At 44.8% G+C, this 25,186-nt stretch overlaps 1 protein-coding gene across 1 annotated transcript; it reads left to right on the top strand.

The window, feature by feature from the left end:
• Window positions 1-585: 585 nt before the first annotated feature.
• LOC115464721 (vomeronasal type-2 receptor 26-like) lies at window positions 586-24,339 on the top strand. The gene is made up of 6 exons (XM_030195080.1): window positions 586-1,412; window positions 11,002-11,293; window positions 18,080-18,868; window positions 19,439-19,666; window positions 22,851-22,977; window positions 23,453-24,339. Exons 1-6 carry the CDS (start codon window positions 586-588, stop codon window positions 24,337-24,339), a joined length of 3,150 nt encoding a protein of 1,049 aa, XP_030050940.1.
• The last annotated feature ends 847 nt before the right edge of the window (window positions 24,340-25,186 follow it).

The following is a 25,186-nucleotide window of genomic DNA, read 5'->3' as shown; positions in this document are numbered from 1 at the left end:
TTATTGCCAAAGTTGCCCCTCCTGTCAGCGGTTGGTGGACCGATATCCTCCCAGGGCATCTATGGTACCATTGCCTATTATTGGGGAACCTATGCGAAGTATGGCTATGGACATTGTGGGACCCCTCATCAGAACACCTAGGGGTTTCGCATACATTTTAGTAGTCATGGATAGGGCCACTAGGTTTCCCTGGGCCTTCCCAATGAGAAATATATGAGCTACCAGTATAGCGACCGAATTGGTCAAGCTTTTCTGTGAAGTGGGATTCCCACGAGAAATGCTTACAGATCAGGGGTCCAGTTTCAAATCTAGACAGTTAAGAGAACTGTGGGAAGCTTTTAACATACGCCACATTACCACAGCTGCCTACCATCCCCAGACAAACGGGATGGTAGAGCGATTTAATAAAACCCTTAAGCAGATGTTGAGGAAAGGCTTGAAAGGGAAATATGAGGATTGGGACCAGTTGTTACCCTATGCTTTATATGCATGTAGGGAGAATATCCAAGCATCCCTAGGGGTATCCCCCTTTGAATTGGTCTTTGGACGATTGCCGCGGGGCATTCTGGACATAATTCAGGAGGCATGGGTAGAGAGACGAAAGAGCCCAGAGAGGTTAGTACATACCTGAGGGAGTTAAGAGAAAGGATTCAGAGGGTCACGGCGTTTGCGCAGGACACCCTGGGGCAGAGCCAAGAGAGCCAGAATGGGTATTATGAACGGGGCACAAAAGTAAGGAAATTTCAAGTGGGAGATAAAGTGCTCATCATGGTGGCCTCAGACCCCCATAAGTTTACTTCTCAGTGGAAGGGACCCTGCGTGGTGACAGCCAGAGTAGGCCCATGGACATATCGGGTAAGGCATGCGAAAGGTAGGATTCAGACCTACCATGTAAATATATTGAAACTGTGGATAGAGAGAGAAGGGTTGGTGGCGGTCCCTGAAGAGGAGTTGGGGCCTCAACTAAGTGATGTACAGGAAGGGGGGAAACCCGTTATTGGCGAGTCTCTATCCCCGGGGCAGAGGCAACGGGTAAGGGAAATGATAGAGGAGTTTCAGGATGTTATCAATCCCCTACCTGGGGAAACCCATTTGGTGGCCCATGATATCATCACCGAGCCTGGTAGGATTGTAAGGCAGAGGCCCCATAGAACACCCGAATTTAAGAGGAAGGAAATTATAAGGCAGGTACAGGAAATGATGGACTTAGGTATCATAGAGGAATCAGTTAGTCCCTGGTCCAGTCCAGTAGTGTTGGTACCAAAGAGTGATGGGTCTCAGAGGTTTTGTATAGATTTCCGAAGGGTGAATGCCATATCCCGGTTTGATGCTTATCCCATGCCCCGGATAGATGACTTACTGGACAAACTGGGGCGTGCTCAGTATTTAACTACCTTAGATCTTACGAAAGGGTATTGGCAAGTGCCGCTGACAGAGGAGGCTAAGCCCAAAACAGCCTTTGGCACCCCTATAGGGTTATTCCAATTTAGACGAATGCCATTTGGGTTAAATGAGGCGGCAGCGTGCTGCCAATGATTGGCTGATCAGTTGCTGAGGTGGCATTCGGACTACGCAGCCACGTACATGGATGATATTGTCATTTTTAGCTCAGATTGGGAGTCCCATTTGCCCAAAGTCAAAGCTGTGCTAGAATCCCTCAGGCGGGCGGGCCTAACAGTGAAGCCAAAGAAGTGCGTGTTTGCTAGTGAAGAGGTAAAATACTTGGGATACATTGTGGGAGGGGGAGTTATCAAACCCCTAAGGGATAAAGTGCAGGGAGTGCGTGATTTTCTGCTGCCCCACAACAAAAAACAATTGAGGGGGTTTTTGGGGCTGATAGGATATTATCGCAGATTCATTCCTAGATTTGCGGAGAGGTCAAGCACCCTTACTGACATGCTGAGGAAAAGGTGCCCTAATGTCCTAAAGTGGACAGAGGCAGGGCGTGGGGAGTTCCAAAGGTTGAAAGACCTCCTGTGTCAGGAACCAGTCTTAAAAGGAATAGATTTTGAGAAGCCCTTCCTGTTACAAACAGACGCCTCCGAGACGGGCTTGGGGGCTGTGTTATCCCAAGAGTTTGAAGGGGAGGAGCACCCTGTCCTTTTTCTGAGTAGGAAACTGCACCCGGCAGAGCAGCATTACGCTGTTATAGAGAAGGAGTGTTTGGCTATAAAATGGGCTATAGAAACTCTGAAATACTATCTGCAGGGCAATACTTTTGTTTTGATTACTGACCACACGCTTCTGAAATGGCTCCAACAAATGCAGGGGCAGAATGCCAGGCTCACCCGCTGGTATTTAGCGTTACAGCATAGGGCGGGAAGCTTCACGGGAACGCTGACGCCCTGTCCCGAATTGCGAACTCCCCAGCAAGTAGCCTGGAGGAAGCAGGGATTGCAATTATTTGAAGGGGGGTGTGTAAGGAGGTTAGAGGGTTTAAGCAGGTCAGGAGGAGGTATGGGGCCAGACTACATTCCCCACAAGGCCCTGAGAGAAGGGATCGGGAGGGGGGGTAGGTCCCAAAACCCGGTATGGCCCCCATGTGGAAGGGAGGGGGAAACGGACTGGAAAGAGCAGCTGCTATGGCAGACGAGGGCCAGAAGGGGGAGCAGGGATGACAAAGCTCAATTCCCTTGGGTTAGAAATCAGTACAAGATTCCTTCCACCTGGGAGGGGGAGGAGGTCTCCAACCAAAAGCCTAGCAGAGAGGCAGAGTTAATGGAGTGCTTGGAGGAAGGAGAGTCTGGAGGGACCAGCACACCAGGTTTGGAGGAGCCAGTTGACATGGACTGTAATTGTACTTTGGGGCAGAGTTGCAGGGACTGAAGGCGGTGGGTGGTCACAGGAATCAATTAGCTGTGTTGTGGGCGGTGTACTGCCATTCTGCAACCACCCAAGTGGAAAGACTTTTAAAACTGAAACCCAGGCTGTTGAACTGGGGAGAACTTGGATTTAAAGGGAAGTTTTTTTTTTCTTGTTGCTTTGTTTTTGGAAACTGAATGGGACTTTAACCCCCTTGAACTGAGATTTGTGGAGGAGGGGAAATAAACTGTTTGGAACTAAAAGCTGTGTTGTCTGGAAGGACTTTGTTTGTGGACTGCTGAAGGGAGCCTACCACCCCCTGAAGGTTTGCTACCGGGATTACAGATATTACAATTTGTATCCCACATTATCCCACCTATTTGCAGGCTCAATGTGGCTTACATAGTTTTGTTATGACATTGTCATTCCAGAATATCAGATACAGTTAGTAGTGTGAAGAGATTAAGTAGAGAAGAAAGAGGAAGTGATTGGGCGGGTGATAGTAGAAGTGGATTTTCCTAACTGGTTGGATTGAGAGAGTGAATTAGTGAAGCTGTTGGTTCTCGTTGTAGGCCTTGTTGAAGAAGTATGTCTTCAGAGATTTGCGAAAGTTATTTGATTCAACAATTGATTTCAGGTCTGTGGGTAGAGCATTCTATATTTGTGTGCTCGTGTAGGAGAAGGTAGTGGCAAGCATCAGCTTTTATTTTAATCCTTTACAGCTGGGGAAGTTGAAGTTGAGGAATTTGCGGGATGTTCTTGTGGCGTTTCTGGGAGGTAGGTCCACTAGGTTCAGCATGTAGATCGGGGCGTCTGCATGGATGATTTTGTGTACAATCGTACATATCTTGAATGCAATGCGTTCTTTAAGTGGGAGCCAGTGCAGTTTCTCTCTAAGGGGTTTTGCACTTTCATATTTAGGTTTTCCAAATATGAGTCTGGCGGCAGTATTCTGGGCTGTTTGGAGTTTTTTGATAGTTTGTTCTTTGCAGCCCGCATATAGTGCATTGCAGTAATCCAGATGGCTTATTACCATTGACTGGACCAGGGTGCGGAAGACGTATCTCGGGAAGAATGGTTTTACTCTTTTGAGTTTCCACATTGTGTGGAACATCTTTTTCGTTGTGTTCTTCACGTGGGTATCAAGAGTGATGTTTCGATCAATAGTAACTCCAAGAATTTTCAGGTTTTGTGAGACTGGAAGAGAGCAGTATGGTGTGATTATGGTAGAGAAGTTTTTTGTGTTATGTTGGGAGGTGAGTACAAGACATTGTGTTTTTTCTGCGTTAAGTTTTAGCTGGAATGCATCCACCCAGGTGTGCATGATTTTGAGGCTTTGGTTGATCTTGTTGGTGATTTCATTTAGATCATGTTTGAACGGGATGTAGATTGTGACATCGTCTGCGTATATGTAAGGATTGAGGTTTTGATTGGCTAGCAATTTGGCTAACGGAACCATCATTAGGTTGAATAAGGTTGGTGATAGGGGGGATCCTTGGGGTACTCCACATTCGGGTGTTCATGGGGGTGATCTGTCCGCATTCGTTGTTACTTGGTATGATCTTGTGGTTAGGAATCCTTTAAACCATTTGATTACTGTGCCTATTGCTCTACTACTACTACTACTACTACTTAGCATTTCTATAGCGCTGCCAGGGTTACGCAGCGCTGTACAAGTTTAACATGGGGAAGGACCGTCCCTGCTCAAAAGAGCTTACAATCTAAAGGTTACAAACTATGTAGTCAGTGTAGGTATCAAGAGTGGGGAAGGTGGTTATGCGCCAAAAGCAAGGGAGAAGAGATGGGTTTTGAGTAAGGACTTCAAGATGGGCAGGGAGGGTGCATGATGTATGGGCTCGGGAAGGCTGTTCCAGGCATATGGTGATGCGAGGCAGAATGGGCGGAGTATGGAGTTAGCGGTGGTGGAGAAGGGTACAGATAGGAGTGATTTGTCCTGAGAGCTGAGGTTACGGGTGGGAACATACGGGGAGAGGAGGGTAGAGAGGTAATGGGGGGCTGCAGATTGAGTGCATTTGAAGGTTAAAAGGAGAAGCTTGAACTGTATATGGTAGCGGATCGGGAGCCAGTGAAGTGACTTGAGGAGAGGGGTGATATGAGAGTATCGGTTCACGCGGTAGATAAGACGGGCGGCAGAATTTTGGACAGATTGAAGGGGGGATAGATGGTTAAGCGGGAGGCCAGTGAGAAGAAGGTTGCAATAGTCAAGACGAGAGGTGACGAGCGAGTGGACGAGGGTTCGGGTGGTCTGTTCAGAGAGGAATGGGCGAATTTTGCTAATATTATAGAGGAAGAAGCGACAGGTCTTAGCTGTCTGCTGGATATGGGCAGAGAAGGAGAGGGAGGAGTCGAAGATGACTCCGAGATTGCGGGCTGAAGTGACGGGGAGGATGAGGGCATTGTCAACAGAGACGGAAAGTGGGGGAAGAGGAGAAGAGGGTTTGGGTGGAAAGACAAGGAGCTCAGTCTTTGCCATGTTCAGTTTCAGATGCCGGTTGGACATCCAGGCAGCGATGTCTGAAAGGCAGGCCGAAACTTTGGCCTGGGTTTCGACCGTGATGTCGGGAGTGGAGAGATAAAGCTGGGTGTCATCAGCATAGAGATGGTACTGGAAACCATGTGATGAGATCAGCGAGCCCAGGGAAGAGGTGTAGATCGAGAAAAGAAGCGGTCCAAGGACAGAACCTTGAGGAACCCCAACAGAGAGCGGGATGGGGGTGGAAGAAGAGCCATTAGAATATACTCTGAAGGTGCGATGGGAAAGATACGAAGAGAACCAGGAGAGGACGGAGCCCTGGAACCCGTATGAGGACAGTGTGTTAAGAAGTAAATTATGATTGACGGTATCAAAGGCGGCAGTTAGGTCGAGGAGGATGAGGATGGAATAGTGACCTTTGGATTTGGCGAGGAACAAGTCATTATAGACTTTGGAGAGTGCTGTTTCTGTCGAGTGCAGTGGGCGAAAGCCGGATTGGAGGGGATTGAGGACGGCCTGCAAGGAGAGGAAATCAAGGCAGCGGCTGTGGACAGCGCGTTCAAGTAATTTGGAGAGGAAGGGTAGAAGAGAGATGGGGCGGTAGTTGGAGGGACAGGTGGGGTCAAGTGATGGTTTTTTGAGAAGTGGTGTGACTACAGCGTGCTTGAAGGTGTCAGGGACAGTAGCAGTGGAGAGAGAGAGGTTGAGGATGTGACAGATTGAGGGGTTGACTGTAGGAGAGATATTGTTAAGCAGATTGGTGGGAAAGGGATCAGAGGAACAGGTGGTGCACTTAGAGGAAGAGAGAAGGCGAGCAGTTTCTTCTTCGGTGATCTCAGGGAAGGAGGAGAAGGAGGAGGAGGCCAGGCTAGGTTGGTTGGGGGAGTGGGTTAAGAAGTCACAGGGAGGAGAAGGCTTGGAAGTGAATTCAAGGTTTATCTTCTGCACCTTATCGCGGAAGTAGTCAGCTAGTGTTTGAGGAGAGAGTGGGGGGGGGGGGGGGGGAGCGGAGGGCACTTTAAGTAGGGAGTTGAGGATGGCGAAGAGGCGACGAGGGTTGGAGCCGAGAGAATTAGTTAATTGAGAATAGTATTCCTGTTTGGCAAGGAATAGGGAGGACTGTAAGGAGGATAGCATGAATTTGTAATGGGTGAAGTCTGACAGGGTGCGAGATTTCCTCCAGAGTCATTCAGCAGATCGGGTGCAGGAGTGAAGGTAACGGATGCAAGGGGTTAACCAGGGCTGAGGATTAATGCGCTTAGTGGGTCGAGAGACAGATGGTGCTAGGGTATCCAGAGCAGTGGAGAGAATTTCATTGTAGGCAGAGACAGCCGTGTCGACAGATTCGGAAGACGAGATGGAAGGGAAGAGATTGGAGATATGAGAGGATAGGGTAGGGGGGTCGACGGCCTGGAGATTCCTGAAGGCAGTGGCTATAGTTGGGCGAGGTTGAGGGGGAGGGTGATGAAGTGTGAGGGTGATTAGGTGATGATCGGAGATAGGAAGGACTGAGGTGCAGAAATTGGAAGGTGAGCAGGAAGAGAAGAGAACGAGGTCGAGACAATGGCCATTACGGTGAGTAGGGGTGGTAGAGCATAGTCGGAGGTTAAAGGAGGATGTCAGAGTGAGGAATTTAGAAGCGTAGGAGTTGGATGGGTCGTCAACGTGAATATTAAAATCACCAAGAATGAGGGATGGAGATGAGGGGTCAAGAAAGACGGTGAGCCAAGCGTCGAAGTCAGTAAGGAAGGAAGAGAGGGGCTTATCAGGGGGGCGGTAGATGACTGCAACTCTGAGTGGTGTCGGGTAGAATAGCCGGATGGCATGAGTTTCGAAGGATGAGAAGCAGTGAGACTGTGGCAGGGGGAGGGGTTGGAAACTACAAGAGGGTGAGAGAAGAAACCCAACGCCTCCACCGCGTGCGTCTGGGCGGGGAGTGTGGGAGAAAAGATATCCTCCATGGCATAGGGCTGCGATTGAGGCAGTGTCATTAGGGGTTATCCAAGTTTCAGTTAAAGCGAGCAGTTGAAGGGAACGGGAGATGAACAAATCGTGGGTGAAGGAGAGTTTGTTGCATACTGAGTGGGCATTCCATAGGGCACACGAGAAGGGGAGGGAAGCAAGGGGGAGAAGGGGAATAGAGATGAGATTGGAGGCATTCTGGGACTGGTTACGTGGATATTGAGAGGTGGGGGGGACCTGGATTGGGATTGATGTCACCTGCAGAAAGTAGGAGAAGGAGTAAGAGAGTGTGGAGGAGGGTGGGGGAGGAGGGTCGACGAAGATGGGATGGGTTAAGGAGGAATGGGGATGGGTTAATGGTGGGGAGGAAGTGTAGAAGGTTGAGAGCTAGGAATGACGAGGGGGGCAGGAGAGCTGGGGAGGTGGTGGGGGGTGGGGGGAGGTAGGGTAGGGGAGTAAAGAGCAGGACGGGAGGGGACAAGGGTGGGCAGTGAGTTCCTGAGGTAGACAGTGGAAGGGGAGGGGGGAAGAGGTTAGGAAGGGACAGGGCGATGAAGAGAATGTGTATAGGGGCCATATATAGGCGCTAAGGTGGATGCGGGTAGATGTGAAGTGGTTAAGGTGATAGGAGTGGAGGAGGAAGGCAGGAAGGCTAGGACTGGGACAGCAGGCAGTAGGCAGCATGCAGCAGCTAAGGCATAGGGAGTGATAGTGTTTAACGGAATTCAATCAGCAGTTAAAGTCAACAGTTAAAGTAGGTTTTCAGTATGCATCAGTAGTCAAGGTAACAACATGAGGATTTAAACATTAGCATTAAAGCAGTTCAATCAACAATTAAAGTAGATTACAGTGAGGTGCAGCTAAGCCTAAATGCTAACAATATTGCAGATTGTAGCGGCAATTAATAAAGCAAATAAGTGAGGATTTGCAGTGAGGTGCAGCTTAAGCCTCGCTGTCTACAATATTGCAGAATTAAGCCTCACTGTCTATAATATTGCAGAATTTAAAACAGCAATTAGGTAGAATTTCAGCATGATACAATATTGTAGAATTTAAAACAGCAATTAGGTAGAATATCAGCATGATACAGAGCAGTAGGATTTTAGGTAGCGACTTGAGACAATGAAACATATAAAATTAAGGAGATCAAACAGTCTAATGTATGTTTCCAGAGTGCTACAGAGTAGCAGTAAAGGGTATAGCCTTGGTGGAGTGGCGGCAGTAATATAAGCAGGTAGAGTGGGATCAAAACGTTGCAGGGGAGACTGGTAACAGCAAGAGTTAAAGCCAGGCAGTTTCGACTAAGTGTGATGGAAACTGGGTTGCAGGGGACTCGTTGGTGGAGATTCCGTGGTGCTAGGCACGTCACAATCAGTGTTCTCTCCGATAAAGAAGGAGATATTTCACCTCCTTGACTGTGAGTGGACCAGTTCGCGGATGAGGAGACTCCGCGCGGGCCACGGTGTGATCGGTGTTCCACTCTTAGGACACAGAAGGGGGCAACGGGCAACAGGCAAGCCTCCTGACGTGGCTTACCGTTTCGATGGTGTCTCAGTCACCGCTCCTTCCGGAGGAGGTATTCCACCTCCCCGTGAGTGGTGAGTGGATGTCGGTCGTCACTCTCAGGACACAGAAGGGGGGGCACAGGCAGGCCTCCCATGCGGACTTCCAACAGGCTACATGAACATTAAGCGGTGGAAAATATAGTAACAGCAGCAACAAGCAGTATGAACATTATTTAAAGGAGATACAAAGTGATCAAAGGGTTGGGAAGTGATCAAATACTTGCAGGCCGTAGCTAAGCTTGGATTGCCATTGTGGGTCGTCTGCAAGTTTCATATGTAGTGATAGTGGAGCAGAATCTTTGGTTGGGCTTTTTCTGGGCAGGTCCCTGCTGAATGGTACACGTTAGGGACGATGTTCGTGGGGTTTGCGCTCCTAGTGTTCTTCGGTGCGGCGTCCCGCGAGTGGGTCTGATCCTCCTCCGTGCCGCCCGATGGCCCGGTGCCTCTAGCGCAGCCACCACAGGATTTGCGTGTGGCTCAGGAGTCACCGCCGCTCTGCTGCTCTGCCGCACCTCAAGCTGATCAACTCCTCTCTGTCGGCGCTCCGACGCGTGGAGCAGTCGGGTGCGGAGTGCGCCCGCGTCCCTCAATCCGCTCGCGGCTTCCTGGGCAGCAGTCGGACGATTCAGGAGAGCGCCACATAGGGGATAGGATATGTAGTAGTATTTCATGATTAACCATGTCGAAGGCACTGGATAAGTCGAATTGTAGGACGAGTATCTTGTTACCAGTTGCGATTGCTTGTTTGAATGAGTTCATTGCGGCTACTAGAACAGTTTCTGTGCTGTGGTTTGTCCGAAATCCTGATTGAGATTTGTGCAGGATTGAGTGTTTATTTAGGTATTCAGTGAGTTGTTTCATCACTATGCCTTCCATGAGTTATGTTATGAGTGGGATAGATGCTACTGGGCGGTAGTTGGCTAAGTCCTTTGTGTTCTTCTTAGCATCTTTCAGTAGCGGAGTTAGTAGGATGTTTCCTTTATCTGTGGGAAAGATCCGTTTTGAAGCCTGTGATTTACGTGATTCGTGAGGTCTATTTTGAATTGTTTGGGTGCGGATCTTATTAGACTATTAGGGCATATGTCCAATTTGCATTGTGATTTGGCATATTTTCCGAGCCAATGTGAGATTTCCTTCGATGAGAGCTTGTCAAAGTTGGTCCATGATCGGTCTGCTGGGCATTCCCTGGGTTTCGGGTCTAGACATTCAAGTACATTTGTGTAGTCCATTGTATTTGGAGGTATCATAAGTCTGAGCTTTATGATTTTTTCCTTGAAGTAATTTGCGAGATTGATTGCTGATGGGGTTTCTGTGTTGTTGGAGGTGGCTGTAGTGGTGTTTATGAGATTGTTTACGAGTGAGAAGAGTTTGTGTGTATCTCCGTAGTTTGGTCCTATTTTGGTTTTGTAGTATGTTCTTTTAGTTTGTCTGATAGCGTATTTGTATTTTCTTTGTAGTTGTTTCCAGTCTTTGAGTGTGTTCTCGTCTTTTTTCTTGTTCCATGCTCTTTCTGAGATCAAAACCTGGCTATGCCTCTGGTCTTATCCCACCTCACCTCCTCTTCCTCCTTTTTCTTAACTCTCTTCCTTCCCCTCCCCTCCCTCTCCTTTCTTTCTCCCTGCACGCTGGGACACATCTTCATCTATGGCTGATATGAACTTCTGCTAACATTTCAAGTTGTTCAATCATGGGTCTGGCCCCATTTTTGTTGCTGTGGATTGGGAATTTCCACATGTACTTTCAACCATGCTGTCTCTCCTGATACCACTTCTTCATCCTACCTTCACTGGCTCCTGAATAATCTTCGGTGGGGAGTTTATATTATTGATTCAGATGCATATGGATGGGCACAGAAATAGCAGTGCTAGGTCTAGTGATTATGGGTTTGTGCATGTTGGTAGGATATGCATTTATTTGCTATGTCCTGAGGGCATGGCTGAAGAATTGAACAAATATGGGAGGAGGGAGAGAGAAGAAAGAAATGCAGTTAATTTCTGCAAAACCTGGAGCATACACCTGTTGGTCTTTATCAGACTAATATATACAGCTTGTAACAAACAATGCTTCTATCCCTAATCCTAGGCTTTTTTCATGCTTGCCTATTACTAATGTCTGTGCTTCACTATCTTATACTTTGATGCTAATTTCATATTTTAATGGTATTTATTGTCTTTAAAGTCCTGTACCTTTGAACTATTACAACTTCCTGGCCTTTGTGTCTGCAGTGGAGGAGATTAACAACAGCTCGGAGCTCTTACTCAACCTCACACTGGGGTTCCGCATTGAGAACCCTTATGACAACTTTTTCTTAATGTATAGAGCTGCCATAAATATATTTTCAGGAATGGAGACTGGGATCCCAAACTACAGCTGCAAAACTTCTAGATCACTGTTTGCTTTTATTGAAAGTCTTCCACCTGAGCACTCGAGCCAGTTTTCCAGCCTGTCTAGGATATACCACTACCCACAGGTCAGGAAGCATCTTTTATTTCACTTCATTCTCTCTTCTATGATCTGGTTCAAACTGTAAGGACAATGTGATTAATGTATATGATGAATTATTGGAACTCGTGAGTGTAAAGTTATTAACACTCAGTGCAATAAGAATTCTGAGAAGGAAATTTCTCGCAAGTAATGATTTATGGTACAATAACCAAACTAGTGGAGGTTTTAAGCAGCAGTTTCATTATAACGCTCGATCACCTAAATTTCCGGAAACTACTAAAGACAGACCTGTTCAGAAAAGCATACCCCACCGACCCAACATAAAAAACCTGGATACCTGCGACACAATGTAACCAAAGATTGTAATGGACATACCCTAACTCTTCCTCTCCCTCTCTAAGTTCCCCCAATTGTATTTACCATACATGTAACCCATTCTACCACAATTTCACCTTGTATTGTTGATACCTGTATTTGTTCATACCGGAATCGGCTAACGCCGTTTACGGTACCATCCACCTTATAATCGAAAGAGAAAAACACCCATATTCCGACCTAAATCGGGAGATAGACATCTTTCTCTCGCAGGCGCCCAAATCGGTATAATCGAAAGCTGATTTTGGGCGTCTTCAACTGCACTCCGTCGTGGGAATGAATAAAGTTGACGGGGGCGTGTCGGAGGCATGGTAAAGGTGGGACTGGGGCATGGTTATCAGCCTAGCAGAGATGGGCGCCCTTGGCCGATAATGGAAAAAATAAAGGCGTTTTTAGCGAGAATTTAGGGCACTTTTTTAGGACCCTGTTTTGTCACGAACAGGTGCCAAAAAAGTGCCCTAAATGACCAGATGACCACCAGAGTGATCGGGGATGATCTCCTCTGACTCCCCCAGTGGTCACTAACCCCCTCCCACCAAAAAAAAGAACACTTTTTTTTTCCAGCCTGTATACCAGCCTCAAATGTCATCCCCAGCTCCATCACAGCAGTATGCAGGTCCCTGGAGCAGTTTTTAGTGGGTGCAGTGGACTTCAGGCAGGTGGACCCAGGCCCATCCCCCCCATCTCTTACACTTGTGGTGGTAAATGGGAGCCCTCTAAACCCCCCCAAAACCCACTGTACCCACATGTAGGTGTCCCCCTTCACCATTAAGTGCTATGGTAATGCTGTAGAGTTGTGGGGAGGGGGATTTGGGGGGCTCAGCACCCAAGGTAAGGGAGCTATGCACCTGGGAGGTAATTTAAGGTTTTTTTCTATTTTTTAAAAGTGCCCCTTAGGGTGCACGGTTGGTGTCCTGGCATGTGAGGGGGACCAGTGCACTATGAATCCTGGACCCTCCCACGACCCAAAGCCTTGGATTTGGTCGTTTTTGAGCTGGGCTGCTTTGGTTTCGATTATCGCTGAAAAACGAAAACGCCCAGCTCAAAAAAACGCCCAAATCCAATGCATTCGCCTGGCACAAACCGTATTTTTGATAAAAAGATGGACGTCCATCTTTTTCGAAAATACGGTTCGGCCAGCCCCTTCACGGACCCGTTCTCGGAGATGGACGTCCTTACACATGGGCGTTCGCGTTCGATTATGCCCTTCCATGTAAGCCACATTGAGCCTGCAAAAAGGTGGGAAAATGTGGGATACAAATGTAATGTAATGTAATAATAACTATTAATTTTCCTGAAAGAAGCAAATCAAAGTATCAGTCAGCATGTCTTCTACTTTCTTGAAGCAAAGGCAAATTGCTCTAACTGATCTCAAGCCAAATGGAAAATAAAATAAACAGTCATACTAGGTTTTGTGGCAAACAAGATGCTGACTAAAGATCATGTTCCAAGTAATGGCAGCTGCTACAAGGTGGGTAGGTTTATTCTTCTAACGCTGATTCTAGCCAACAAATTCTCCAGATGGTGAGCCTCACATGTGAGCCTCAAATTAAAGCCACAGTTATATAGAAGGATCATTGAGAAAGTCCAGTGTTTAGAAAAGTCTATGAATCGTGTGGGTCTTGCCTAGAACAGCTACAAAGAGAATGTATACCCCTCAGTTTTGTGATAAAATGTTACCATTTGTTTCCCACAGGTTGGGACAAATTGTTGTCTTGCCTGGCACAAATGGTTGTATACCTGTTTATTTTATTCTCCTTAAGCTTGAGGTCAGTAAGAGACACTTTCCTTTGTTTTTAGGAAGAGTAAGTCAGGCTATCTGATACCTCAATTTGTTTTATTTGAGAAAATGTATTAGTTGCTATAAAGTAAGAGTTTGTAATGAAACTACTGCTAAGAAAACATTACTAGTTGGCTTTGATCCTGGCGAACTGGGGTCAGTTCCCACTGTAGCTCGTTGTGACCTTGGGCAAGTCACTTAATCTTCCAATGCCATAGGTACAAAAGCTTAGATTATGAACCCACTAGGCCCACTAAAGAAAGTACCTGCATATTGGGCTACGTTCTATATATCACACCTAAAACAATGGCTCCAAAGAAAAATAAGCCTATGTGCATTCTATAAACTATACCAAAATTTAGGCGCAGTTTATAGAAAACACCTAAATCTAGATGTAGTTTATAGAATATTCCCGGCCCAACACCTATTTTCTGTGACTAGATTTAGTTGCAGCCATTTATACCAATGGAAAATTGGTGTAAATGCCGACACCTAATTACTTGTGGAACGGTCATATTTTATAACACTGCATGTAATTTCAAGTAATGCACATGACCTGTCCATGCCCCTCCCATGGCCATACTGCCTTCTCAGATCTGCATCTTAGAATATACACACATCGCTTTTAGAACATGCCTAGACAGTTGTGCATGTAAATCCTAATTAATGCCAATTAATGTTAATACTTGCATGTTAAGTTCAATTATCAGTGCTGATTGGCTTGTTAGCTATTTATGCTGCATGTAGAAATCCAGAATACAACTGGATTTACACAAGCAGCTTAAGTCACACTATATAGAAACCGTTGGATAATGTGTACAGCTCTGTGTATGTCTAGTAGTACCATTGCTAGCAAATAGAATGAATCCGAGACCGAGGCAGGTGGAAATAATTCCCTAGGTACTGCTCTTCTCCTGAGTTGCTTGGAGACTCTCTTTGAATGAGGGAATAGCTTGAGGTTGGGGCAGGCCAGACTTTTAGGGGTCTCAGCATCCTTGCTTTCCTTCAGTAGGTCTAGACAAAGGGCTCTTAATGAACTCCTTGATGGTCCTGGTGGTGGACAGACTGAAAGTCCATCCAGCTTAACATCTTGTTTCCAACAGTGCCCAATCCAGGTCTCAAGTACCTGGCAAGATCTCAAAAGAGTATAATGGATTTTATGCTGCTTTATGCTGGGAATGGATTATTCCAAGTCCATCTTTTAATGGACTTTTAAGAATTTGTCCAAACTTTTTCTAAAACCTGCTAAGCTAACTGCTTTTACCACATTCTCTGGCAACAAATTCCAGAGTTTAATTAAACGTTGAGTGAAGAAATATTTTCCCAATTTGTTTTAAATTTACTACTTTGTAGCTTAATTGCATACTCTTTAGTACTAACGTTTTTGGAAAGAGTAAACATGCGATTCACGTCTACCCATTCCACTCCACTCATTATTTTGTAGACCTCTATCATATCTCCCCTTAGTTGTCTTTTCTCCAAGCTGAAGAGCCCTAGCCGTTTTAGCCTTTCCTCATAGGGAAGTCGTCCCATCCCCTTTATCATTTTCGTCACCCTTCGCTGTACCTTTTCTAGTTCCACTATTGGGCTCATTTTCGAAAGAAAAGGACGCCCATCTTTTGACATAAATCGGAAGATGGACGTCCTTCTTACAGAAACGTCCAAATCGGTATAATCGAAAGCCGATTTTCGACGTCCCCAACTGCACTCCATCGCAGGGATGGCCAAAGTTCAAGGGGGCATGTCAGAGGCATAGTGAAGGCGGGACTTGGGCTTGCCCAGCACTTGGACGTCCTTGACCCATAATCGAAAAAAAGAAGGACGGCCCTGACGAGCACTTGAATGTTTTCATCTGGACCTGTTTTTCTTACAACTAAGGCACAAAAAGGTGCCTGAAATGACCAGATGATCACCAGAAAGAATCGGGGATGACCTCCCATTACTCCCCAGTGGTCACTAACCCCCTCTATGCCAGTCTCAGATGTCATACTCAGGTCCATGACAGCAGTATGCAGGTCACTAGACAGGCGGACTCAGCACCATCCACCCCCACCTGTTACTCTTGTGGAGGAAACAGCGAACCCTCCAAAATCCACCACAAACCCACTGCACCCACATCTAGGTACCCCCTTCCACCGTAAGGGCTATGGTAGTGGTGTACAGTGGGGGTAGTGGGTTTTGAGGGGGGTTGGGGGGCTCAGCACACAAGGTAAAGGAGCTATGTTCCTGGGAGCATTTTATGAAGTCCACTGCAGTGTCCCCTAGGGTGCCCGGTTGGTGTCCTGGCATTTCAGGGGGACCATTGTACTACAAATGTTGGCTCCTCCAACGACCAAGTGGCTTGCATTTCTTCGTTTCTGAAATAAACGTCCTTGGTTTCGAAAATCGCCGAAAATCAGAAACGTCCATGTCTAGGGACGTTCAAATCTAGGGACGGCAAAATTTAAGGATTTGGAAGTCCCTGACGGTATTTTCAAAATGAAAGATGGACATCTATCTTGTTTTGAAAATACGGGTTTCCCCACCCCTGGATTTGGATGTTTTGCACGGACGTCCAAATTGAAACTTGAATGTCCCTTTCAAAAATGTCCCTCTATATTTCTTTTGAGATGCGGTGACCAGAATTGAATACAATATTTGAGGTGTGGTCGTGCTATGGAGCGATACAAAGGCATTATAATGTCCTCCTTTTTGTTTAACATTCCTTTCCTAATAATTACCTAACATTCTATTTGCTTTCTTAGCTGCTGCACATTGAGCAGAGGGTTTCAACATATCAACGATGACACCTAGATCCTTTTCCTGGTCGGTGACTCGTAATGTGGAACCCTGTGTCATGTAACTATGGTTGAGGTTCCTCTTTCCCACATGCATCACTTTGCACTTGCTCACATTAAACACCGTCTGCCATTTGAATGCCTAGTTTCCCAGTATCATAAGGTTCTCTTGTAATTTTTCACAATCCTCTTGCACGTAATTTGGCCATGTGGCCGATTTAGGGCACTTTATATAGAGTTTCGGGGTAACTGCCTCTGAATATCACAATCCTCTTGCAATTTAACAACTTTGAATAAATTTGTGTTATCAGCAAATTGAATTACCTCACTAGTTAATGCCATCTCTAGATCATTTATAAATATATTAAAAAACAGCGGTCCCAGTACAGACCCCTGCGAACCCCAATATCTACCCTTCTCAATTGAGAATACTGACCATTTAACCCTATTCTCTGTTTTCTATCTTTTAACCAGTTTTTAATCCACAACAGAACATTACCTCCTATTGCATGACTTTCTAATTTCTTTCAGTCCTTCATGAATTACTTTGTCAAATGCATTTTGAAAATCCAGATACATAATAACGACCGGTTCACCTTTATGTACATTTGTTCACCCCTTCAAAGGAATGTAGTAGATTGGTGAAGTAAGATTTCCTTTCACTAAATCCGTGTTGGCTTTGGGGCTCATTTTCAAAGGGGAAAAAGATCCCAAAAATGGCATAAGTCTGCATTTGGACATTTTTTTCACAAAAACGGCCAATTTTTAGACGTTTTTCTATGAAGTCCGTCAGAAGTGTATTCAAATCACAAGGGGGCATGTTAAGGGTGAGATCTGGGCGTTCCTAACACTTGGACATTTTTCTGCCATAATGGAACAAAACAAAAACATCCAGGGCTATAATTTGGTCGTTTTGGTCTAGACCTGTTTTATTAATGAATAAGCCACAAAAAAGTGCCCTAAATGACCAGATGACCACTGGAGGGAATCATGGATGACCTCCCCTTACTCCCCCAGGGGTCACTAACCCCTTGCCACCCATTCCCCATAAAAGTTGATTAAAAACATTACTTACCAGCCTCAGGTCCATTAGAGCAGCATGCAGGTCCCTGGAGTAGTCTAGTGGTTGGTGCCATGCATTGCAGACAGGTGGACCCAGGCTCATATGTCCCCCTATCTGTTACACTTGTGGTGGAAACTGTGAGCACTCCAAAACCCACTATACCCATGTATAAGTGCCCCCTTCACCCATAAGAGCTATTGTAGTGGTGTACAGTTGGGGGTGGTGGGTTTTGGGGGGCTTAGCAGACAGGATAAGGGAGCAACAGTGAGATGTGTGCCTGGGAGCATTTATTTGATGTCCACTCCAGTGCTCCCAAGTGTGTCCCATTGCTTTCCTGGGAAATCTGTGTGGCCAGTCTACTAAGAAAGCTGGATCTTCCTACATCCCAATGGCTTGATTTTGTGCTTTTCTCACTTGGACATTTCTTTGGACCAAAAAGATAAATGCACAGAGTACAAAACATTTAGCAAATAGCCATTTTTGAAAAAAAAAAAAAGGATAGACATTTTTCTGTTTTGAAAATGGCTATATTCTCCACTTGAATTTAGACATTTTTAGCAAAACGTCCAAAGTTGGACTTAGACGTCATATCGAAAATGCCCCTCTTTGTCTCATTAATCCATTCTTATGTATATGCTCTGTAATTTTGTTCTTTACAATAGACTCTGTCATATATTGGCTACCCTCCAATCTTCTGATGCCATGCTCAATTTTAAAGATAAATTACATATTACTATGCTCTAAATATTTGATATGTGAATGAAATATGATCTTTTCATGGCAAAGGTGATGATAAATTCAATCTTTTATTTTCAGCAGATAAGTTACATCTCAGGAAATCTTCTCATGAGCGACACAGCTAAGTTTCCTTATTTCTACCGGACTGTTCCCAGTGACATGCACATCTGTGCTGGGATACTCAAACTATTGAAGCATTTTGGCTGGACCTGGGTTGGTATCATTGCATTTGATGATGAAAACAGCATGAGGGCTGTGCAGATCCTGAGAGAAGGAATTGAGCAGAGTGGAGGTTGCATTGAATTCATAGAAACCTTACGTCAGTCCCGTTCACTCGGACTTCAAAATACAGATATTTATAACACCTTCAGTACATATTCAACTAATGTGATTATTTTATATTGTAATAAAGACTACAGAGAACTTATAAGACATACACCCATTTGGGAAGCACCTGGAAAGGTCTGGATCATCTCAGAAGAATGGGGATTTTTCTTCCCCTCATACAGTGTTGATAGAAAAAACACCTTAGCTTTAGCAGTCGCAAAGAAAACTATTCCAAGCTTTCACAAATTTGTCCGTGAGGGGAATCCTGCCATGTTTCCAAATGATTCATTCATAGAGATGTGGTGGAAGGACCTGTGTAACAACCAGTGCCCCAAGAGCATCCAAAGATCCTGCAACAGTGAGGAAACATTATTTTTCCAAATACACTGTGACTTTATAAACTCTGGGGATAGTTATAACGTTTACAATGCTGTGTATGGCCTGGCACATGCATTGCATGACATGATCACTTCTGGTTCTAGGAATACCACCAAGAGGAGTGGAGAAAGTGAGAGATTTTTAGATTTTCTGCCATGGAAGGTAACATCCTATGTTAGAAGAATGATATGTTCAGAAAGAAGTGATGGTATATGATTGCGCAGTGTGAAAGGGAAGCAGGATGTAGTGAATTGCAGAAGGTCTTTTAACTATTAAACAGATGCTTCATGTCCAACATTATAGACACACAGCTAATTGCAGAGATAAAAGCACATATAAAAACTACATATTTATCCTGCAGCTGTTGTGTTAAAAGGTTGGAAGAAAAGAAAAGCGTTGAGTACTGCATGATAAGATACTTCACCAGATAAGTTGTTTTTGGGGCATGCCTATTGATCCTCTGGAACTGTGGAACTTTGTAACAGAGTGTTATGAGATTAAACAAAGAGGACGCTTCTATGTTTTGCATTTTTGCATGAAAGTGTGGATTAGCTTTTTTTTAAAATTAATGGGGTAAAAAGGTAATTTTTAAAATAAACTTCAAAAATAAGCTCCACGCTAATGTTGCTTCAAATTGAAAACATGTTCCTAAGATCAGGATCAGATTGTATGAACTTAGAAGTTATAACCGCAGTGAGCTTCACTATTAAAAATGTCTCTCATTTTCATTAGCTTCATCATCATCTGAAGAACCTCCACTTTAAGAACGTTCTGGGTGAGGAAATCTTTTTTGATGAGAACGGTGATCTCGCCATTGGATATGATATTATAAACGTTGTCATTCTACCCGATGGGACACGGATTAAAGAAATTGTTGGAAGTTATAACTCTTATGCTCCTCCAGATCAGGAATTTACTATCTATGAAGAGGCAATCATGTGGGAGAGAACATTCAACGAGGTCAGATTTAAAGTCAATTTAAGTTCATCACGTTGGCATTTGAGGTCCTTCACTTTGGCACCTCCACCCCCCCCCCCCCCCCTTACCTCACTGCTCTCATTTCTTCTTACACCCGTTAGTGCAGAACTCCAAAGGGCAGGGCAGGTCATGGGCATTCCCACAAATTACACGTGTTGTTATAGAATACTTGCATTTGCCTACTTGCCATCAGTTGGGTGCCTGTATTTACACCAGCCTTTAGCAGTTATAAATGCTCACACCCAAAGTTAGGTGTGAAGTTTTCACTGAGCTAATAATCTGTAAAGGTCAATAGAATACTTTCATAGCACTCATTATTTCAGTGCCTATCTTTTAAGAGCATAAGCACAGCCATACTGGGACAGACCAATGGTCCACCTAGCCCACTATCCTGCTTCCAATAGTGGCCAATCCAGGTCACAAGTACCTGGCGTAAACCCAATTAGTAGCAACATTCCATAATACTAAGTTCAGGGCAGGCAGTGGCTTCCCCATGACTGTCTCAATAGCAGACTGTGGACTTTTCCTCCAGGAACTTGTCCAAACCTTTTTTAAACCTATATACGCAAACCGCTGATACACCATGTAACTTCTTTGAGTGTCCCCTACTCTTTGTACTTTTTGAAGGAATGTAGCTCACTGTGTACCTATTCCTTGTAATTTTTGAGGTTACATAGCAATACCATGTTTTATAATAGGAGAAATTATTTTTTCACTCAATACATGGTTAAGCTATGATTATCTGAAGGCGATGAAACAGTGCGACAAGACAGTGGCTATAGCCTTAAGGATGCTAAACTGTATAGAGAGAGGCGTGACCAGCAGAAGAAAGGAGGTGTTGATGCCCCTGTACAAGTCATTGGTGAGGCCCCACGTGGAATGTTATGTTCAGTTTTTAAGGTCATGTCTTGCTAAGGATGTAAAAGGACTTGAAGAGGTCCAGAGGAAGGTGACAAAAATGGAAGATCTGAATATGTATACCCTAGAGGAGAGGAAGCACAGCTATTCAAATACTTGAAAAGTATTAATATAGAAATAAATATTTTCCAGAGAAGGGGAAATGGTAAAACTAGAGGACATGAATTGAGGTTGCAGGGTGGTAGACTTAGGAATAATGTCAGGAAATTCTTCTTTACAGAGAGGTGTGGTTGATGCTTGGAATGCCCTCCCGAGGGAGGAGGTGGAGACAAAACGGTAGAAGAATTTGAAAAAGTGTGGGATGAACACAGAGGATCTCTAATTAGAAAATGAATGGTATAAACAGCAAAAAGAAAAAGATTGGTGGTGTGTTTGCATGATCAGTGGCACTTAAATAATGACTCTGGCTGTGAAGAACTAAGGCTGGTGATGGGCAATGATCAAGTATTTTAAATCACATTCATTGTTGGTTTAATCATGACTTGATAATGAGCGTGACTGGAAGGCTAACTGGTTGGATCGTTCAGGTCTTTGTCTACCATCATTTGCTAATTTATCTATATATCTTCATGCTATATTCAGCAGTAATATCTATATAGCTTAGCCCTCTAAATACGCCGGCCTAACTTTAAATAAATCAATATAATGTTAGACCTGCTATGTCTGCAGTGTAATTTAATATCAATGGGTATGTTAACTGGACAGTAGCTGAATAGTATTGATATCTGTATAAATTAGGCCCTGCTCCTGGAACACGTTTGCTGCATCCTTTACAGATCAAGATAAATTTGGCCAAAATATATCTATTTGACAAGGCAACAAGTTTAAACAAAAAATATCTCGTGTAGCTGAATGAAACTCACTCTGGATAAAGGTGTCACCTAAATGATTAAAGAAACAAAAATGCTTATAAGATAAGCAACCAATGGTGAGCAGCTCCATGAGGTAAATGTTCAGACTTGGAGGTAGAAAAGTAGGTTAGAAAGACATCACCTAAAATCCTTTTTTCTTACGAGGAAGCAGAGGTATTTTCTCATACTTTTAATCAAACCATTAAAGGTGACCTGCACAGCTACATTGCTCAAAACATTCCCCAATCAGCCTGAATGACTGATTCCAGGTCAAACCTACTTCATATCCTATCCTATATAATAAAAAGCACCTCCAACGTTCTGAAGCTGAGAAAGTGATGCCTTGAAGCATTCGTGCTCCTGCTGTATCCATCTCCTGAAATGATGTCATGTACTTCCGTGTTCGTAAAGACCAATCACTGGAAGGGAATGCTGCAGAATTGCCGGCTAATGGAACACGACGTCACACGCATGAGGGTGTTGTCGTCCCTCCTTTCCTCCCTTCTAGTTCCAGGCCCCCTACCTCCAAATTTTAAAAGTCAACTTCACTTACGAAGTTGGGTTTACGGCGGCCGACAGCAGCAGCGGTAACAGGCATGCAGGCTCGACCCTTCTCTCTCTGTCAGCTCTGGTCCCGCCCTTGTGGAAACAGGAAATGAGGGCGTGACCAGAGCTGAGAGAGACAGAAGGGCCAAGCCTGCACCCCTGTTACTGCTGCTGCCGGCCGCCGTAAACCCGACTTTGTAAGTGAAGATGACTTCAAATTTGGAGGTAGGGGGCCTGGAACTGGAAGGGAGGGAGGGAGGGAGGAAGGGAGGGACGACGACACCCTCATGTGTGTGACGTCGCATTACTATGTTTGTGCAGCGCTTTGTACGCCTTGTAGCGCTATAGAAATGCTAAATAGTAGTAGTAGGGGGACCCTGGAACTGGGAGGGAGGCGACAACGACCCTGGAACTCGGAGGGAGGGAGGAACTGGGAGGGAGGGAGGGGACCATGGCACACACTCTCATTCTCACACACACACTCTCTCACAGACACACTCGCACCCAGTCTCACTCTCTCTCTCTGTCACACACACACACTCGCACATTCACTCTCTCTCTCTCTCACAGTCACTGTCACACACACTCTCTCTCAAACATACACACTTCGAGGAAAACCTTGGCTAGCGCACGTTTCATTTGTGTCAGAAACGGGCCTTTTTTTACTAGTTATTTATATTTCCAATCAAAATAGAGCTCATACTGACCTCCATATTCTACTGAGTAGGTTTGCAATGCGCTGAAAAACTAAATGGGAAAAATGCTCATGTTTAGACAGAAAAGTAACACTGCATTTGAAAAGTCATAATCCAGTATTACCTCATGTTAATCAGTTTCTTCTCAATCCTCAGACACCTCCAGAGTTCAGGTGCAGTCCGAGTTGCCATCCTGGGTTCAGGAAATTAACCAGGGAAGGAAAGCCTGTCTGCTGCTATGACTGTATTCCCTGTCCAGAGGGAGAGATCTCCAGCCAGACTGGTGAGTGATTTCATGTTATTATGTGCTACGCTCATATTAGGCCCATATTCATCCTTTATTGAAGACCCAATATGGGCCAGCAAATATGCATGCACTCCTGCCTTTTCCAAAACATCAACACAACTGAGCACATCCTGATCTGGATGTCTCAATTGCAATCTCCGTATTCTATGAAAAATGGGTCTTTGCATGTCCCAGTGGAATACCTTATGTCTAATCCAAAAATACGCGCTGGATACCGCTAGGAAAACTAATCACACCCCGATTAGATAAGACATATGGAATCCTTTACAAACATCCATTTCAGGTGAAAGTTCATCTAAAAAATAATGCATGATTTTATTTCCAGGAAGCTCATCGTTCATTACTTGCTACTGTCTGTCAATTTGAAACAAGCCTTATTATAAGGGAATGGTTACTGTCCTGTAACTGATGTGATTTGTGAGGTAATGAGACAATATTTTTTCATTCTCAGATACAGATGCTTGTACGAAATGCCCAGAGGACCAATGGCCCAATCAGAAGCAAGATGCCTGCATCCCAAAAGTGATATCCTTCTTGACCCATGAAGAGCCTTTGGGGATAACTTTGACTTTCATCTGTATTTTCTTAATTCTCATTAATACTGCCATTTTGGGGATCTTTATTCATTACAAAGACACCCCCATAGTGAAAGCCAACAACCAATACCTCAGTTACATTCTCCTCAACTCCCTCATGCTCTGCTTCCTCTGTTCCTTGGTATTCATTGGCCACCCTGACAAAGTGAGCTGTGTTCTCCGACAGACTGCCTTTGGGATCAGTTTTTCCATTGCTCTCTCCTCTATATTGGCAAAAACCACCACTGTGGTCTTGGCCTTTCATGCCACCAAGCCTGGAAGCAAGCTCTGGAAATGGATGGGTTCCAGGATCTCAATTTCTGTAGTCCTTTTCTGTTCCCTTATTCAAACTGTTCTGTGTCTTGCATGGTTGTTCACTGCTCCCCCGTTCCCATATCTTAATATGAAATCAGAAATTGGAACAATACTAATTGAATGTAATGAAGGGTCAATACATGCATTTTACTGTGTTTTGGGTTACCTGGGATTTCTGGCTGGCATCAGCTTCATCGTAGCTTTCCTAGCAAGAAATCTACCTGACAGGTTCAATGAAGCCAAATGCATCACCTTTAGCATGTTGGTGTTCTGCAGTGTCTGGATCTCCTTCATCCCAACTTACCTGAGCACCAAGGGCAAGTACATGGTGGCAGTGGAGATATTTGCTATCCTGGCTTCTAGTGCTGGACTCCTGGGCTGTATCTTTTTCCCTAAGTGCTATATTATTCTGCTGAGACCTGAAAGGAACAGCAGAAAATGCTTATAGAAAAAAAACTAGGATTATTAATAAAGGATTTATTCATTTAAATATTGTTATCAGTTGTTGGGCAAGTCCAAGTTGAATGTCCTTTTTTTACCCAGAAATTGCATCTTTGGTTGCGGTCATCCTAAATTTCATATATTTTATATTATAGCTGAAATTAGATATTATACACAGTTTCTATATATCAATAAGTAGATGTGGAGGGGCACAATCGAAAGGGGCGCCCAAGTTTTCCTGAAGACGTCCTCGCAGGATGTCCCGGCGAAGGGGCGGGGGAAATCCGTATTATCGAAACAAGTTGGGCGTCCATCTTTTGTTTCGATAATACAGCCAGGGACGCCCAAATCTTGAAATTTAGGTTTTCACTAGAGATGGTCGTCCTTTGACTTGGTCGTTTCTGATTTTCGGCGATAATGAAAAGTAAGGATGCTCAACTCAGAAACGACCAAATGCAAGCCCTTTGGTCATGGGAGGAGCCAGCATTCGTAGTGCACTGGTCTCCCTGACATGCCAGGATGCCAACAGGGCACCCTAGGAGGCACTTCAGTGGACTTCAGAAAAAACTCCAAAGTACACAGCTCCCTTACCTTGTGTGCTGAGCCCCTCAAACCCCACCCCAAAATCCACTCCCCTCAACTGTACACCACTACCCTTAGTTCTTGTACTAAGTTCTGAAGCTAACGTTGAAGCCCCTTAAAATTTACACTCCAGCCCATCCATATCTATTCAGTCATGATCAGGGCGCAGACCGTAGAAGTCCGCCCAGCATTGGTTTTACTCTCCAATTACCAGCGTCACCACCCCATCTCCGCTAAGATTCCTTGGATCCATTCCTTCTAAACAGGATTCC

Source organism: Microcaecilia unicolor, chromosome 3 (genome assembly GCF_901765095.1).
Source record: "Microcaecilia unicolor chromosome 3, aMicUni1.1, whole genome shotgun sequence".
NCBI lineage: Eukaryota > Metazoa > Chordata > Amphibia > Gymnophiona > Siphonopidae > Microcaecilia > Microcaecilia unicolor.
Note: the sequence above shows the minus strand (reverse complement) of the source record. Positions and strands in the feature narration are given on the sequence as shown.